The sequence below is a fragment of the Vollenhovia emeryi genome, unplaced genomic scaffold (assembly GCF_000949405.1).
Source record: "Vollenhovia emeryi isolate VEMERY1.0 unplaced genomic scaffold, V.emery_V1.0 DF939138.1, whole genome shotgun sequence".
Taxonomy (NCBI): Eukaryota; Metazoa; Arthropoda; class Insecta; order Hymenoptera; family Formicidae; genus Vollenhovia; species Vollenhovia emeryi.
Genome location: NW_011967228.1, coordinates 1,965,024 through 1,980,470, shown reverse-complemented (window position 1 = coordinate 1,980,470; position 15,447 = coordinate 1,965,024). Strand labels below are relative to the sequence as shown.

The window sequence follows — 15,447 nt, the reverse complement described above, 5'->3', positions numbered from 1 at the left end:
TCCCCAGCGGTTAGGTCCGTCCGGTTTCCCCTCCCCAGCGGTTAGGTCCGTCCGGTTTCCCCCTCCCCAGCGGTTAGGTCCATCCGGTTCCCCCTCCACAAGTGGTCCAGAACCGGCCTATATATCCTACTGTGATATTATTAGAAAAATTCAATCTAAAAGTTCCGCGCATATATTTTATATTATATTGTTTTTATATTCTTACTTTTCCCCAGATAAACCTTGAAAAAACTTTGTGGTATAAAATATTACGGAACATACACGCCGTGATTATGTCCTTCGTGAAGAAATTCTCTCCACTGTGAAATAATTTCTTATTATCGTGACGTTTATGATACGGATGTTACGACATAAAAATCGCCGAAATTACGGATGTGTTATTACGTAACGTTCATCTTACTTTACGCTTTGCACTGATAGTCTGTAACCGTGCGTAAATGTAGAGCAACGCGACGTAAAGTATCGAAACGAGCCATAAACCGACCACGTATCACAGGGGTTTATTTCGCGGTTAAATATGTTATTCCATAAATGCCTTCACGAGTTAATTAGGAACCGCGCGACGTTTCTACAGTTGCAAAAATCCCACGCTCTCAATATCGCACATTAAACTCCAAATTTCACGTAACGGTTTATGTAAGTTTGTTATACGCTTAAGGTTTTCCCTTTAAACGAATACGTCGGCGGGTCTCTACAAGTTTAACGATCAATTCTTGTAACAATGAAGAGAACATACGGTAGAGTCTGTTAACTTTTCGTCTAGTTCGGAACTAAGAGATTCTCCAAAATATTAACGAGTACATCTATCCAGATATCATATCCGGCGGCTTCTCGGAACGGGGAAGCGCCTGATAATCCTCATTAATTAGTATACTCCATTCGCAAACGGTATATCACAATTCGTCGTCGTGTATCTTGTTGCAGATCTACTGGTCGGCCTAATATCCGTATTAACGGATATAATCTGGAGAACGACTGTCGCGTGGTACGCGGGTAACATAGCTTGCAAACTGATAAGGTTTATGCAGGCTGTAGTAACCTATAGCTCGACCTACGTCCTCGTGGCTCTATCAATCGACAGATATGACGCCATTACCCGTCCGATGAACTTCTCCGGCAGCTGTGAGTACATTAGCGCGCATACGATCGCGGCCTTTAATGGTGGATTCCTTTACAAAACGGTATCGTCGAGCTAGACTCATTAATATAGCCCATGCAGTTAAAACTCCGTGGAAATATATAGAGTGATTCGAGGCATGAATGGTGTTCGTGCTCGTCAAAAGACTATCTTCGCTTATCTGCGCGGGAATCTTTAATTAATTGCACATAAGTAGAGAAGAGAAGAAAACTGCTTGGCAGTTTAATGCAGTAAATTGTTACTGCAGAATTATGGAAATTTCATGAAAGAGAGATTCCTGCGGAAAGGAGCAGCATTATTTTGAAGAATCTTACAACCCCGAATAAAATGCATCGAGTGAAGGAAGAAAAAAGATTATTTTTAGCTCGGATGTCTGGAAATTAGCACAGACATAAACTATATTAACATAAATTAAGAAGAGAACGAGCTTTAAAGTAGTGTGCAATGCGAAACGAAAACATAGATCTTCCATAAATAGCAACGTGAAGGAACGAAATAGTCGGTCTCCATTTTCGCGTCAATTTAATCGCGACTGTCCGATAGTAGGATTATTTCTGACACGTCAATATGCACTTTCGAGTGTTCGTAGCACGTCAAAGATTATTTACGGATATCTATGAGCCAGCTGACACACTGATTGTGAATGCACTTCACTGCACAGTGGATATCTAGCCTCGCCTTTATATATCACTTTGGCGTTTCCTTCGAATTCCTCTATTCTAGCCGTATTTACTGTCAAGGAATTTTACTTTGACGCCGGTGTGCCGGACGTTACGTGTCTACTCGCGGAACTCGTGATAGAGTTGCTAAGAAAAAAGTAGAAAAATCGATGCTATCCGGACTTCCTTCGGAAATGTCGTACTTCCAGTATATATATATATATCGGTAGCGATATAACCAATATCAATGGCTTCATTATTTCATGATCTGTGATGTAATATCTTCGCCGTTCCTTTCAGAATTAATATCGCGTGCCTTGACGACGGACGCGCGCGTTTCTTTACTCTTTTTAGTGGCTGCTCCTTTTCGCGACAAGATAAAGGGCGGGGGGGAAAAAAAGATAGTGTCGCCGGTTCTCTTATCTTTCTGCCGGTAGTATCGTCTATCACGCGGAGGCATCTCACGAATCGTTGCGGTGAGTATTCCGCGCTAAAATAAAATTTATCTACCCTCTACAACATGTATCGACGTTCTCGTGGCTTGTCGATAGCCCGGAATTACAGAAATTGGTAGGTGTCTGAATCTCAACTACCAATCACGCCCGACTGTCGCTCGATACTTCATCAGCGGCGGATTAATATCTTTGCCATTAGCCCGATCTCTAATATTATATCGACCGGTGTAAATTAAAACGGATTCAATTTGTTTGGGGAAAGAATTTAAACCACGCTGTATGGTAAAATCGCGATACTTTTATACTGCGTTAGTAAAAATACATAAGCGGCACCTCCAAAGGTAATATTTAATAAACGAAATGTATGCACAGAGGATTACTTTCGACACTTTCTCCGTGAATCTAATTATAAACTTTTATTTGAATTCGGATTTAAAGCAAGTAGGTATGCGGCAATAACATCAAGTTCATTAGTGACAATCTGCACGCTTGTTCCTCGTTGTCATTAAACAGAGATTAAAATGTCCACGGTATTATCGAAGAGACACGAGAGAACGTGATTAAACTGTGGCACTGTTACAATATTAACCGGATTTGCTTTTAACACCAGGCCTACCGTTATAAATTTCTATACGCGATTATTCTTGCAATTATCGATGAGTTATAACTATCAATTGCACACCGTAATTATAACAAGATTAATGGACTTGTATCGATTATATAGATATGTTATGTAACATCTTTTTATATCGGTCTCGAGCCAAGAAAATTGCTGACGCTATTAATTACACATTGTTGAAAATGGCAGAATAAACGACGCTCATGAGGATAACGATAACATGTCGTAATATAAAATCGCCATGTATATATCATTCCCTGCGTTGCTGCGGGAAGCCAAGTAGGTGATTCGGTACGTTGTAATCATGTCATATCGTGCTACACTGCTGTTTTAGGTACCAAGCCTATTACAGCAGTAACGTAGACATTTTCGATTTTTCAAACCGGTTTCGCGAGCCGTCACTAGGACCGTTCGCCTTTTCATTTTTCCGAATCGCCGGTTGACGTAAAACTCGACATTCACAAAACTAGCTATGCTTCTTTCATCCGAAGTTGCGCGGGCTAGCGTCGATTTTCCGCGAAAAAAAAATGTTTACGTCGAAAAATAAATTTGCAATAAAAATTCCGCGTCGCGCCTCTAGCACTCGTCGAGCACAATTACTTTTGTCAACGTGATAACGTTTATCTGTCGATTGCAAAATTGAAACTATAATGTGACAGACGTTAATTTTGTTCGCAGGGCGGAGGGCTCGAGCTTTGGTGATTATTGCTTGGGCGCTGTCAGCATTCTTCAGCATGCCGATCTTATTCCTGTACGAGGAGAAACGAATACAGGTGCACGCGTATTTCTTGGATACCGACACGATTCCAAAACTACTGCTAATTCTCTTACATTTGTGTTAAAAAAACGCAGAGTTTCTAACTCGAAAAACGTGCTCGCGTAATTTTGGATGTTGTATTTTAAAATCTCTTTAAAAAAACAATAATGCGTACGCTGCTAGATAACGTGTGCGTCAACGCACGACCGTTTTGCTCGCGTTTAAAAAGATCTTTTGACGATAAGGTCGCGAAAGCTGTCGCCCTCACAAAACGAGTCTGATAGCAAACGATTGTTTTACAGGATACGACGCAATGTTGGATCGATTTGGGCCCGATTCAATGGAAGATTTACATGAGCCTGGTGAGCTTCAGCCTCTTTATAGCGCCCACCCTAATAATAGGAGGCTGTTACACGGTCATCGTGGTCACGATATGGTCGCAAGGAGCGGCGCTACGTCAGGGACCTACCAGAGATACTCGGAGAGCGTCCTCGAGGGGACTCATTCCCAGGGCGAAAATCAAGACCGTAAAAATGACCTTCGTCATAGTATTCGGTAAGATTTAAACCACACTGAAAAAAATTTCTGGTTGAATATGGACGAATCAGATTCCTTTAGGATTTACCAGAATTCCTTTAGGATTTACCAGAATTCCTTTAGGATTTACCAGAATTCCTTTAGGATTTACCAGAATTTCTGTAGGATTACAGGAATTCTGGTAAATCCTAAAGGAATTCTGGTAAATCCTAAAGGAATTATCTGATTCGTCCATATTCAACCAGAAATTTTTTTCAGTGCACGTATAGGAATAGTACGAACATAAAATGTCACTCATATTATCTAGTAACGATCGCAAATCATTGAACTATTATCCTTATAAAAAAATTATAAAAACAATTTTTTAATCGGTTTTGCGGTCGCATTCGTAAAAAGCGATAGAAATAATCATACGGTAAAGATTTCAAAATTCTATTGCATTATATCAAGATTCGCTTTACCGGGAATTCAGGTCCGCAAAGAAATCTTTTCAGTCAAATATTTATATAAGCTCCTTCGATTTCGTAAAGTTATACTTTCGCATCTGGTGCATGATTTATGATCGCTCGTTATTCCTTCGTCAGTTCGTACAAAGGAAGCTTTTAGGTCCCGACAAACCAATATATTGTATATCTACTTTGAAGTACGGATCTTTTTTTTCCCCTTGACGTACAACACGAGTACTTTGTCGTAGACGACAATAGACGCCGGTGGCGTCTACTTCGCGGCGGTAAAAAGTAATAAATTTCTATCTAGCTCCTACGTCTTTGGTACGAAATTGGTGAACCGTTTTATTTGCACGGTATAAAAGACGCACCACAGAGAGATAAGCAAACGCGCCTGCTATTCGATATTCTTGTACAAATCGCGCAAAGACGGAGGGGATCAAATATACCAAGTACCCGAGAGAATAAAATACAAACGAAAAATGTGGAATCTACTCAACTCTCGCGAACGATGAGACCATTCTTAGTTTAATTAACTTCATTAATTCAGTAATTAAGTAACGGGCATTTGATATAAAAATAATTGTTCTATGTTTTTTTTTTAAATACACATCTAACGATTATTTTGTGAATTTTGTACGCATGTATGCTTGGAATGCCGTAAATGTTCTCATAAACCGTAACATTTTTATGACGCTGTCAGTCTTGGCATGCGGAATCTCAGTATACAGTTATTTCGTGGAAACATATAAAATTTCTGGCAAAGCGATTATATTGGTTGATACTATGCAGAACAGATTGTGACATAATTCTTTTAACCGAAAATGTTCTTGATTACAATATAGTGTAATAACATACGCGCAAACATGTACTGATACATAGTGGGATTTATATGATTTTTATAATAAATAAAGTTCATTACTTTTCTAAATTTAATCGAGACAACCGCGTTAATTTTTTAGAAACCGTCACAATTATTCGCGCTTCTTATTTCACGTTACTAGCATTTTGATTGCGATCGGAACATCGACAAGCCCTTTCCAAGTAACATACATGCGCATTCCTTCAGCTCTAAAGAACGTGCACAAGAAATCGCTAATCAGATTCGCTTTCTGCAATCGGCGACAGCGAAATTTCTTTTCTTATGTTAGCCGACGACGAGAATGCGAGTTCCGACGACGCGATAGGGAAACCGGTAAGAATTCCTCTTTGATATTTTTCGAAATCAGAGAATTTCTGCCAGAGTCGTGTATGCTGCGTGAATTTGCGTGCAACGAACGCCGCCACATATTCTCGTTTCGCGATTTGAGATTTACTATGCGCATAATGTATTGCGCGCATTGCAATTGCTCTTGTTCATGATGCGTTTTATTTCCCCTGCTTCGAAATAAAGTAGCAGTATTAAAAAATCCTTCTGTTTAATCGCGAATAATTGGTGTCGTCTCATATTTATTGTATTAAAACACGCATATTAAATTAATATTAAATTATTTTCTTATTACTGATAGCTTGTGCGAAATTGATAATCTTACTGCTATTAAAATAAAGATTCTCCAATTATACAAACTTTTAAAAATTATGCCGATTATAAATATTTTATATTAATATCATTTTATAAAAGACATCTAAAAAATTAAATAATGAAACCGATATATTATACTTTTCGAAAGCAAATTTTAAACGGTCTACATTTTCGTTTTAAAATTTCTCAGGCATTCGTTTTTAACATCATTACAATTTTAGAGAATTATCTTTTCTATCCTCCCCCCTCCGAAAGTAATAGTTTTATTATCTTACGATTATTACGTAAGCATAATGATACTTTTCTCTTTCTTTTCGGTACAGTATAGTAAGACTTTAAGAAAAAAAAATTCGCAACGGTTGCATTTAGTAAAGTGATATAAAAGAACTTTTTGAAATATTTTTAGAAGTTATATATAAAACGTAATACGAATAAATCGTTAAATCCGTTTCTTTAGCTCTTTTACCATTAAACAAAATATAAGACATACTTGCGCACATCTTTAATTAAAAAAATTTTGTACTCGATATAAAAAGATTATACGTTTTTAGTTTCTATATTATTTTCATCCCGGCGTATATACGAATTGCTTGTGAAGAATAAAGTTTTTACGTAATGAGGTAAATTTTCATTCAACTACTCATTAAAAACCGCTAATATTATCGGATCAAAGAACTCGTTAATATTATTATATTTATGCACCGAAATCATCGCTCTCGAAATAACAGATATGTTTATTCATTATTTGTGAAGGAGAGCACAATGCAATCGTTCATCGCTTCCTTTTAAAACAGCTCTACATTCTGATCGGTTTATTAAAACGGTGTGCACTCATCGCGAATGATGAATCGGGCAAACCGCGCAATGTTTAATCGAATTTTTCGGTTGTGAAATCATCGACTGCAACACGGTGAAAAATACTACACAGCTTCTAATTCAATAACGAGTTGCCAAAATACATGATAAAATATTTCTACCGAAAACTTTTCATCGAGAGAACGAAAGTGGGTAGATATGCTATTAAAATTCCAAATACACTAGAATTACACGCATTAATAAATTGGACAATTGTATCCAATTATTATTTAAATTCCATTGCTAATACGTCTTTAATAAATCATAAACACAGTTATATTTAACAAAATGTTAAATATAAAAATAGATTCGATTTTTCGTATATATTTTACTTGCATTTGCTAACTTTCTATTTTTGCTTAGCCTGTCACATAATATAAACTAAAATATAATATAAAATGGAACTAAGTAAAAAATTATGTTGAGAAATCCTATGTTCAAGAGATCGATTTAAAAGAGCTAAAGAAACGGATTTAACGATTTATTCGTATTACGTTTTATATGTAACTTCTAAAAGTATTTCAAAAAGTTCTTTTATATTACTTTGCTAAATGCAACCGTTGGGAATTTTTTTTTCTTAAAGTAGCGAGCAATATAACTTTCGATCACTTTACAAGACGGTCTCCTTTAATCGTTCTGTCGGGCCGTAAATGTGCATTTTCGACATTATACATACATTAATGGATTTTATAATCATTTACAGATCGTTAATGCATTAGCGTGTTATTGGACAAGCGAAGTTCGCGTAAACGTTCTCAAACGAGAAATGAATTTGCCGCGAGAATCGCGCGCGCGCGTTTCAAGCTACCTTGCTCTTTTTAAAGTTATCCCACCGCGTGTCAGATGTTCACCTATTTTCTACCGTTGACGACTTTTCCTTGTTCGTAGTTTTTCCAATATCTGTTACAGAAGCGGTTCTTAACTCTTCTTTTTTTATCACAGATGTATTGAAAAATGAAGAGAGGCTATATATATCCCACCCGAATAGGACCTATCAATATAAAACTTCCTAATAACTTTCGACTTTAATTTCCACGCGAAATTAACTTTCTAACGAATGTAAAATGGCTTTTCTTTAGCGCAATTGTACCAGGCAGAAACAGTTTTTCAGCCTTAAACGGAAAAGAAATCCGCTCACGAATTAATGTTATAAATTAATAAATAAATTCCAACAAATTAACATTAACTCCAATAAATGTTTTTCTGCGCTTATTATAAAATATCTTGCATGTTATAATCAGCAAATATTTCGTTTCATTAAAATGCCGTCTATTTGATAATTAAAAAGAAAAGATAATTCACATCGGGAACCGAATAAAGACATTCACAAAAGAAAAATGAGATTTGAAGAAGACTTGAATTTCTACAAGGTTTGAACGTTTTGTCATCATAATAAAAAATATCGATAAAAAACCACTTCAATGTATATATTTTAAAAATCACGGATGTTAAAAGCGTTTGTAGAGATGTATGCATTGAACAGATTACTTTTTATCGGTTTTTTTTTGCCGCGAAAACGACAAAATGTTTAAGCTTACTTAAAATCTTTCTCTGAAATATCGTTTCTCTCTCTCTCGAATATTAATGTTCATAAAACTCAGCATTATTTACATTATATTCAGAATATGTTCTATCACTGTATACATTCCTTTTATAGATTTTATATGACTTAGAATATTTCAGAAATTAAATTTAAAAATCTGAGAAAATATCGAAATCGCAATAATTTGCAAATTACAGACGATCAAAACGATCAATGGTTGTAAATACGTGATTTCTATCCCGTACGTATTATCTTTTATTAATAATTACTGACGACATTGATTTTTATTATTAGAAACTGATTTTGCTTTTCAGTTTCTTACGTGTACTATACATATATTGAAATAATCAACTAATATTGAACTGATATATGTGTATGGATGGGCTATGAAATAGTAAACGTTTAGTGCGTTACACACACTAAAATAAAATAATTAAAGTAATTAAAATATAATACATGTATGGAATATTTCTTGTCCTTTTCTTACGTACACATGTGACAATTGCATATCAAAAGACTTTCCAGTGAAAGTCTCACTTTTTCTCGCACCAATTTACATAATATTTAATCCGTAGAAAAAACAGAAGTCAAAGATTTCAAAATTTAAAAGATATTCGAGGAGGAGAAGAGAAGGAAAGTAAAGCAACATATTTAATTTTTCTTTCTAAAAATAAATTAATTACTATACTATATTTAATATTAAAAATTGTGCAAATAAACTTACTGGTGCATCTTTATGATATTCGTTAATCATATATTATATTTTTAAAACTCTTCTCTACACCGAGTATTTGGCAAAAAATTGCAATAGCTACGACATTTATATCAAATTGGAAAACTTCTCCGCGAATACTACCTTATCATCATTTATCATTTTTTGCCAAGCTAACTCTACTTGTGAAATATTTCCGATTATTTTAATATTTATGCTTGCGAGTTTGTTCCATCGGGCGACTGGTGTATCTGATAATTAATATTTTGTATCATAAGATACCGGAATGTGTCAACAAAAAAATGCGTCGCCAATTTAATGGAACCGTACAGGTATGTATGCAAGCGTCCTGATATGCCCAATAAATCGACGGATAAATGTGTACGCACTCCAGGATTAAATTTTTCTTCTAGCCCATCCATTTTTAAGTAAGATAATGAATCTAAGAGCTGTATTTATTTGTAATACTTTATATTCTAAAGTTCACACAAGTATGAATATCTGATAACTTTCCTCGTAGATCCATTATCCCAAAAATGAGAACAAAGAATTTTTGTACTCACTCTTACGATGCGCAGCAGCGGAGGTTGAACTACGTTGACCTGCAACACGCAAATAGAAAACGCAAATTGTAGTAACAGCCACAAAAATTTGCATTGCTAAAAGCAATTATTATTCGCGTGAAATTGTTCGTCTCTCAAAGATGTTTAAAATAATTGCGTAATTTAATTGTCGAAAAGCTTTTTCCTTTCAAGTATAAACTTTTACACCGTTTCATAAGTAAGAGTCTTTTCCCATTCAATTCTTATTCGTGAGTTGTTCAAGTAAGCGATTGATTAAATGAGAACGCACCGGAATAAACGCCTAATCTCGCGAGTAACAAATGTGCAAATAATAATCGTGTGCTCACCTCAGGGTTGCTCCGCTGACGCCTGATGCCTCCCCGGGCCTTCTCCTCCTCCTCTCGCCGTATTTCCGTCCTGTTCCTCGTCCTGTCCCTCGTCGTTTTCACTCACTACAAACACTATACACTACACACTATACACAGTTAATTACGGTCGCGCACCAATTATTAGAATACGACGCGCGATATTTGACGCAACACTCCCGACGTTAAATCCGTGATACGCACCTTATTATCGTTAATTGTGTCCACAAATTAGTAGAATTCGACGCGCGATGTTTTACGCAACACTCCCGACGTTAAATCCGCGACACGCACCTTATTATCGTCAATTGTGTCCACAAATTAGTAGAATACGACGCGCGATGTTTTACGCAACACTCCCGACGTTAAATCCGCACGATACGCACTTTATTATCGTCACTTGTATTCACAAATTAGTACAATACGACGCGCGATGTTTTACGCAACACTCCGGACGTTAAATCCGCGACACACACCTTATTATCGTCAATTGTATTCACAAATTAGTAGAATACGAGGCACAATGTTCTAAACGATCCTTCCGACGTTAAATCCGCGCGATACGCGCTTTACTATCGATAGAAGAAACGTTAAGGAAGTACGATCATATAATACTACAACTCGCAACGTTTCATAAAGTAACTTTCGCGAAAGATTCTTAACTCATATTGTTAACGAACATCGCGACGTAGGTATTCTGTTACGTATCGGATCGATTCGCGATACCACGTCGCGCTTTCAGTTTCCAAAATCACACGAGAATAGACCCGAAATATGGAAAAGTCCGAGGCGTGAACACGAGTTACATACGAATCCACGCGTTAAAGGTACAATTATCACCCTTGCGTATATCGTAATGAAGCAGTTCTAGTTTCTATCCGCGCGATTCACCGCGATTCCCATCTACGTGTCTGTACCTGACAGGAAATCGGCGTCCGAAGACGTTCGTGGATCGTAAGAATCAATGGTAATGGAAATTTATTCGCAGAAAGAGAGCGGAGTGTTGCGGTAGGTCTAGTCTCGTTCGCGTCTCGCGCGACAATGACTCACGGAGCCGCTCAGCCTAACGGTCGGCGACCTTGTGTACGCACGACGCGCTATGATGGCAAAAAGAACATTCCAACGCCAACGGCGATGTTTTTGCCGAACGTGTTTACGTATTTCCGAAATAATACAACGACACCGAATATTCTCTCTACCTTCGTTACTCGTATTTTCCTTTTCATTCTGTTCTAAGCTGTATCGATGAACGGATCGTCGCGCATCGCGCGCTTTGTTTCATACGTTCTTTAACAGTGTTTGACTAAACAATCATGCCGAATATTCTATCCTTTTTCGTTCCTCGTGTTCTTTTAATACAAATTCAGTTCTAAGCTAGTTTTGACGAACGGATTATCGTCGCGCGTCGCGCGTTTTGCTTCATACGTTCTTTAATTCCGTTTGACTAAAAATCTCAATCGGAAGAAGGGACCATCTAATAATTATCAACGTCGAGCAGTTTACGTATTTTTGAAATATAATTACGCTGAATATTCTCTCTACTTTCGTTAATCGTGTTCTCTTAATTTTCATTCTGTTCTAATTGTAAGCCAGTTTCGACGAACGGATCGCTGTCGCGCATCGTGCGTTTTGTTTCATACGATATTTAATTAAATTTGACTAAAAATCTTAATCAAAAGAAGGGATCATCTAATATTTTCAACGTCGAGCAGGTATTTTTAAAATACAATTATGCCGAATAGTTTCTCCTTTTTCGTTCCTCGTGTTCTTTTAATACAAATTCCGTTCTAAGCTAGTTTGACGAACGAATTATCGTCGCGCATCGCGCTCTTTGCTTCATACGTTCTTTAATTCCGTTTGACTAAAAATCTCGATCAGAAAACGGGACCATCTAATAATAATTAAGCGAGTCGAGCGGTTAAAATTTGCCTGGAATAAATAACATTAATTGATTATAGTATAATAGTATAATATCGAGATGTAAAAACCATCTACGCGAAATTAGCTGAATTGAACATCAATAGATGTTGGATAATCTATGTAAGAGCGTCAACTCAACTCTGTGTAATATTATATCAACTTTGATCGCTCACAACTTGAAAACTATCGTCCGTGATTGACGCGATCGACATTTTCATATTAAAATTATCGATCTTAATTAATCTCCAAGATATTCTCTATTAGAGATATTAATGTATACATGGATACAGCATATCCAATTTTAATAGCATATTTTGGAGATTAATTAAAGTGAAAAATCTAATTTTTGCCCTTTTACATATTCGTAACGTGAACGTAAAAATTTAATTTTACTTTGCGATAAAATTATTACAAAATATAGTCGTTAATAACTGATAATGCAGTACGTATATACTACAGTGACCTTTTGTAATAATTTATTAATGCATTCTGAAATTAATATTTTACATTAAAATATAAATTATTTATTTTTGAAAGTATATAACAGTGCAAACTTTTTCCACTTTGTAAAATTCTTAATAATCTTTTTTTTTTATTTTAATGCACAAGAATTAAAGTAAAATTAACCAATTCTGTCTATAATTGATTCTCTTTACATAAGCAATATGTATTCTACTTTTTTGAATATATTGACAGATACGTGTCATAAAAAATCCATTACGTATTTTTATAATTTGTTACCAAAATCTATTCGGTAAATACACTTCTTTGCGTTGTTCTTTTTGTCTCTCCTTTCGATCTTTCCGAGATTTCATAATTTCATTCTGTAAGCTTTTTCCTCTTGCACAAAAAAAAGGAAGAGTCGCGAGTACGTGTTATCTCTAAAACGGAAGCCGTCACATAAATCAGAACGTGTCTCCAACGAGACAAATGGAGCGTTTCGTTATTTTAAGTTCGTTAGGTTCGTTATCTAAAATGGAATTGGCGCAAACTTGGAGCTATCGTTTTGTCAGGATTTTCATATTACTCCCGTAATTTAAGATAGAAATGGTAACTTTCAATTGAAAGCGCGAATAATCACGTTTTACTTGCAGCGCGTTAATTAAGAGTGACTTTGCATTTATTATTGTATATTACGAGATTAATTTATAGCATGAACGATTTATTCGTATTATCGTCGACATATGATTCGACGACATATCTTATAATATTATCGTCAAATTATTATCTTAATTATTGGTTTGGAGATCTCTCGCAATTTATCTCTGTAACTTTTTTTGGACTTATCCTAAAATTAAATGTAAATGGGCAAAGTTCGATTAATTAGCGTTGCGCGAACGAGATATAAGTTACTCACGCTATGTAGGCGAATATGATTCTGTGTGTTTCAGTATTTATCCTTTGCTGGAGTCCGTACATAGTCTTCGACCTCCTTCAAGTTTACGGACATGTGCCAAAGACTCAGACGAATATCGCAGTCGCTACCTTCATACAAAGTTTGACACCGCTCAATTCGGCCGCTAATCCAATCATCTATTGCCTCTTCAGCACCCCTTTCTGCAAAACCGTACGGTATGTTAGTTGAAATTGAAATCATAAAAATTACAATTATTTTATATAACGTAACATATTAAGCCACGCTGCGGATTTATTTAAAACTTTAACAGCACTTTTCTCGTTTAGCTGTAAAACGTAAATTCTTAGGACGTGTATTAATATTATTAAGTATATCGATATCTTAACGATATAATTTGGTTTTATAAAAACGATCGGAATAGTCGTGGAATTGACTTTTTCTCATGCAACGCCTCAAGTTTCGCGCATTCAAAACGTCCGTGGAGACGGCAACATTTCCCCGGCAACTTTTCGCCGCGGAATTTCTCCGTTAAACAGCAATTGTTGCCCGGTAGGAACATGCAGGCAATCTCCTGGATTTCGGGATGGTGCCCGACGAATTCGCATCCTTGCTTCGGCACCGGGGCGACGAATAACAGCACGAGAACGACCGTGACAACGTCTTTGACGGCCCAGTCCTCCCGCAGAAGCGGACATTTCACTATGTTGCACTCTACGTCGCGAAAGCGCGTCATGGTTTCCTTGGTTTAAAGATCGTCATTTTCGAAAAGGCGATCGCATTGATTTCTTCGCAAGTTGACATTCTAGATCGTTATTCGCAGCGGACTTGGCAGATATTTCGCTTCTACGGGCGACTAAATCAATTATTACAGAGAAAATGTCAACTCAAATTCAACTTCCTTGCGAATAACTCAGAAAGACCAATAACTTGTTCGCCGGAGAGCTCTATTTCAAAAGTAAGTACATCCAAGTCGGATTTCCCTTTCCATCAACCACCAAAGTAATAGTTACATAACGTCGATGTTACGTAACGATTTGGTGTTTGCTGGGTCATAACAGCTTTGTAAAAAAAAAATCGAATAAGTTATTGCAAGAGTTTTCTATTGAAAGGCTTTCGCTTTTGTGATATATGCTTTAACGTATCGCTTTTGCACATATCTCTCCCGCAAAGACCGATTTTCAAGGAATGCAGAGATCTGTGTACTTTCATTGCAATAATGCACGACTATCAACTGACAACGTAACTTGACAACGTAACAAGCATTTTAATTTAGAAATAAGATTAACCCCCTCCTCCGGTTTTCGCCAACGTCACTTAACTTTGATCTTAGTTTAATTCATCCTTTATCTCTCTCCAAGGGGGACACTTGGAGAAAGACAAAGGATGAATTAAACTTGCTAGATCAAAGTTAAATGACGTTGGTGAAAACCGGGGTAAATGATAATCCGGTTGATAATCTTGAGCTGACGTAACTCTTTAACTCGATTATCACACACAATAATTTTATATTTGTATACGCGAAGAATATAAATTTCATGATTTAATACTACGAAGTTTAACGTGATAATCTCATTCTCTTTATTGACAGAAAGTGAAACGATTGGAAACAGTCTTGTTATAATTATATCGTATATTCCGCCAATTTGTTTAAAAGCTACCAATGGTAACATTTAATTAATTGGAAACGAAATAAAATTAAAGTAGCAAATGTCTGTATTCATGAAATTCAACGTCTATAATGTTGAAATAATATATATCGTACTTCCGAACACGTATACGGGTATCTCAGAACTTGTTATTACTAAAACTTACATATAGAATTTAATTGAAAAAGACCACTATCTCACGTCCATTTTTTGTTCGAGTCGTTATATTAAATTATAAATAAATTACGAAGTTTTTTTAGTTATTAATATGTCTAATTGTAAGTAGATTTTGCACCAATAAAGAAGTTTAATTTAGATAATAGTCGTAGAAATATTTCCAATGTTCAACATTG

General features: G+C 36.1%; 1 protein-coding gene across 4 annotated transcripts in view; it reads left to right on the top strand.

The window, feature by feature from the left end:
- LOC105567395 (cardioacceleratory peptide receptor-like) overlaps positions 1-15,441 on the top strand; it is a 64,213-nt gene extending 48,772 nt beyond the window's left edge. For 2 of the 4 annotated variants that reach the window (XM_012022246.1, XM_012022247.1), the window contains exons 4-8: positions 925-1,122; positions 3,550-3,644; positions 3,931-4,183; positions 13,483-13,663; positions 14,002-15,441. In XM_012022246.1, the coding sequence (XP_011877636.1) occupies positions 925-1,122; positions 3,550-3,644; positions 3,931-4,183; positions 13,483-13,663; positions 14,002-14,197 (923 nt within the window). In that variant the 3' untranslated portion in view covers positions 14,198-15,441. Of the gene's footprint in view, positions 1-924; positions 1,123-3,549; positions 3,645-3,930; positions 4,184-4,423; positions 4,476-13,457; positions 13,664-14,001 lie in introns of those variants that run through there. The other 2 variants (XM_012022248.1, XM_012022249.1) reach the window with 2 other exon arrangements.
- Positions 15,442-15,447: the final 6 nt, after the last annotated feature.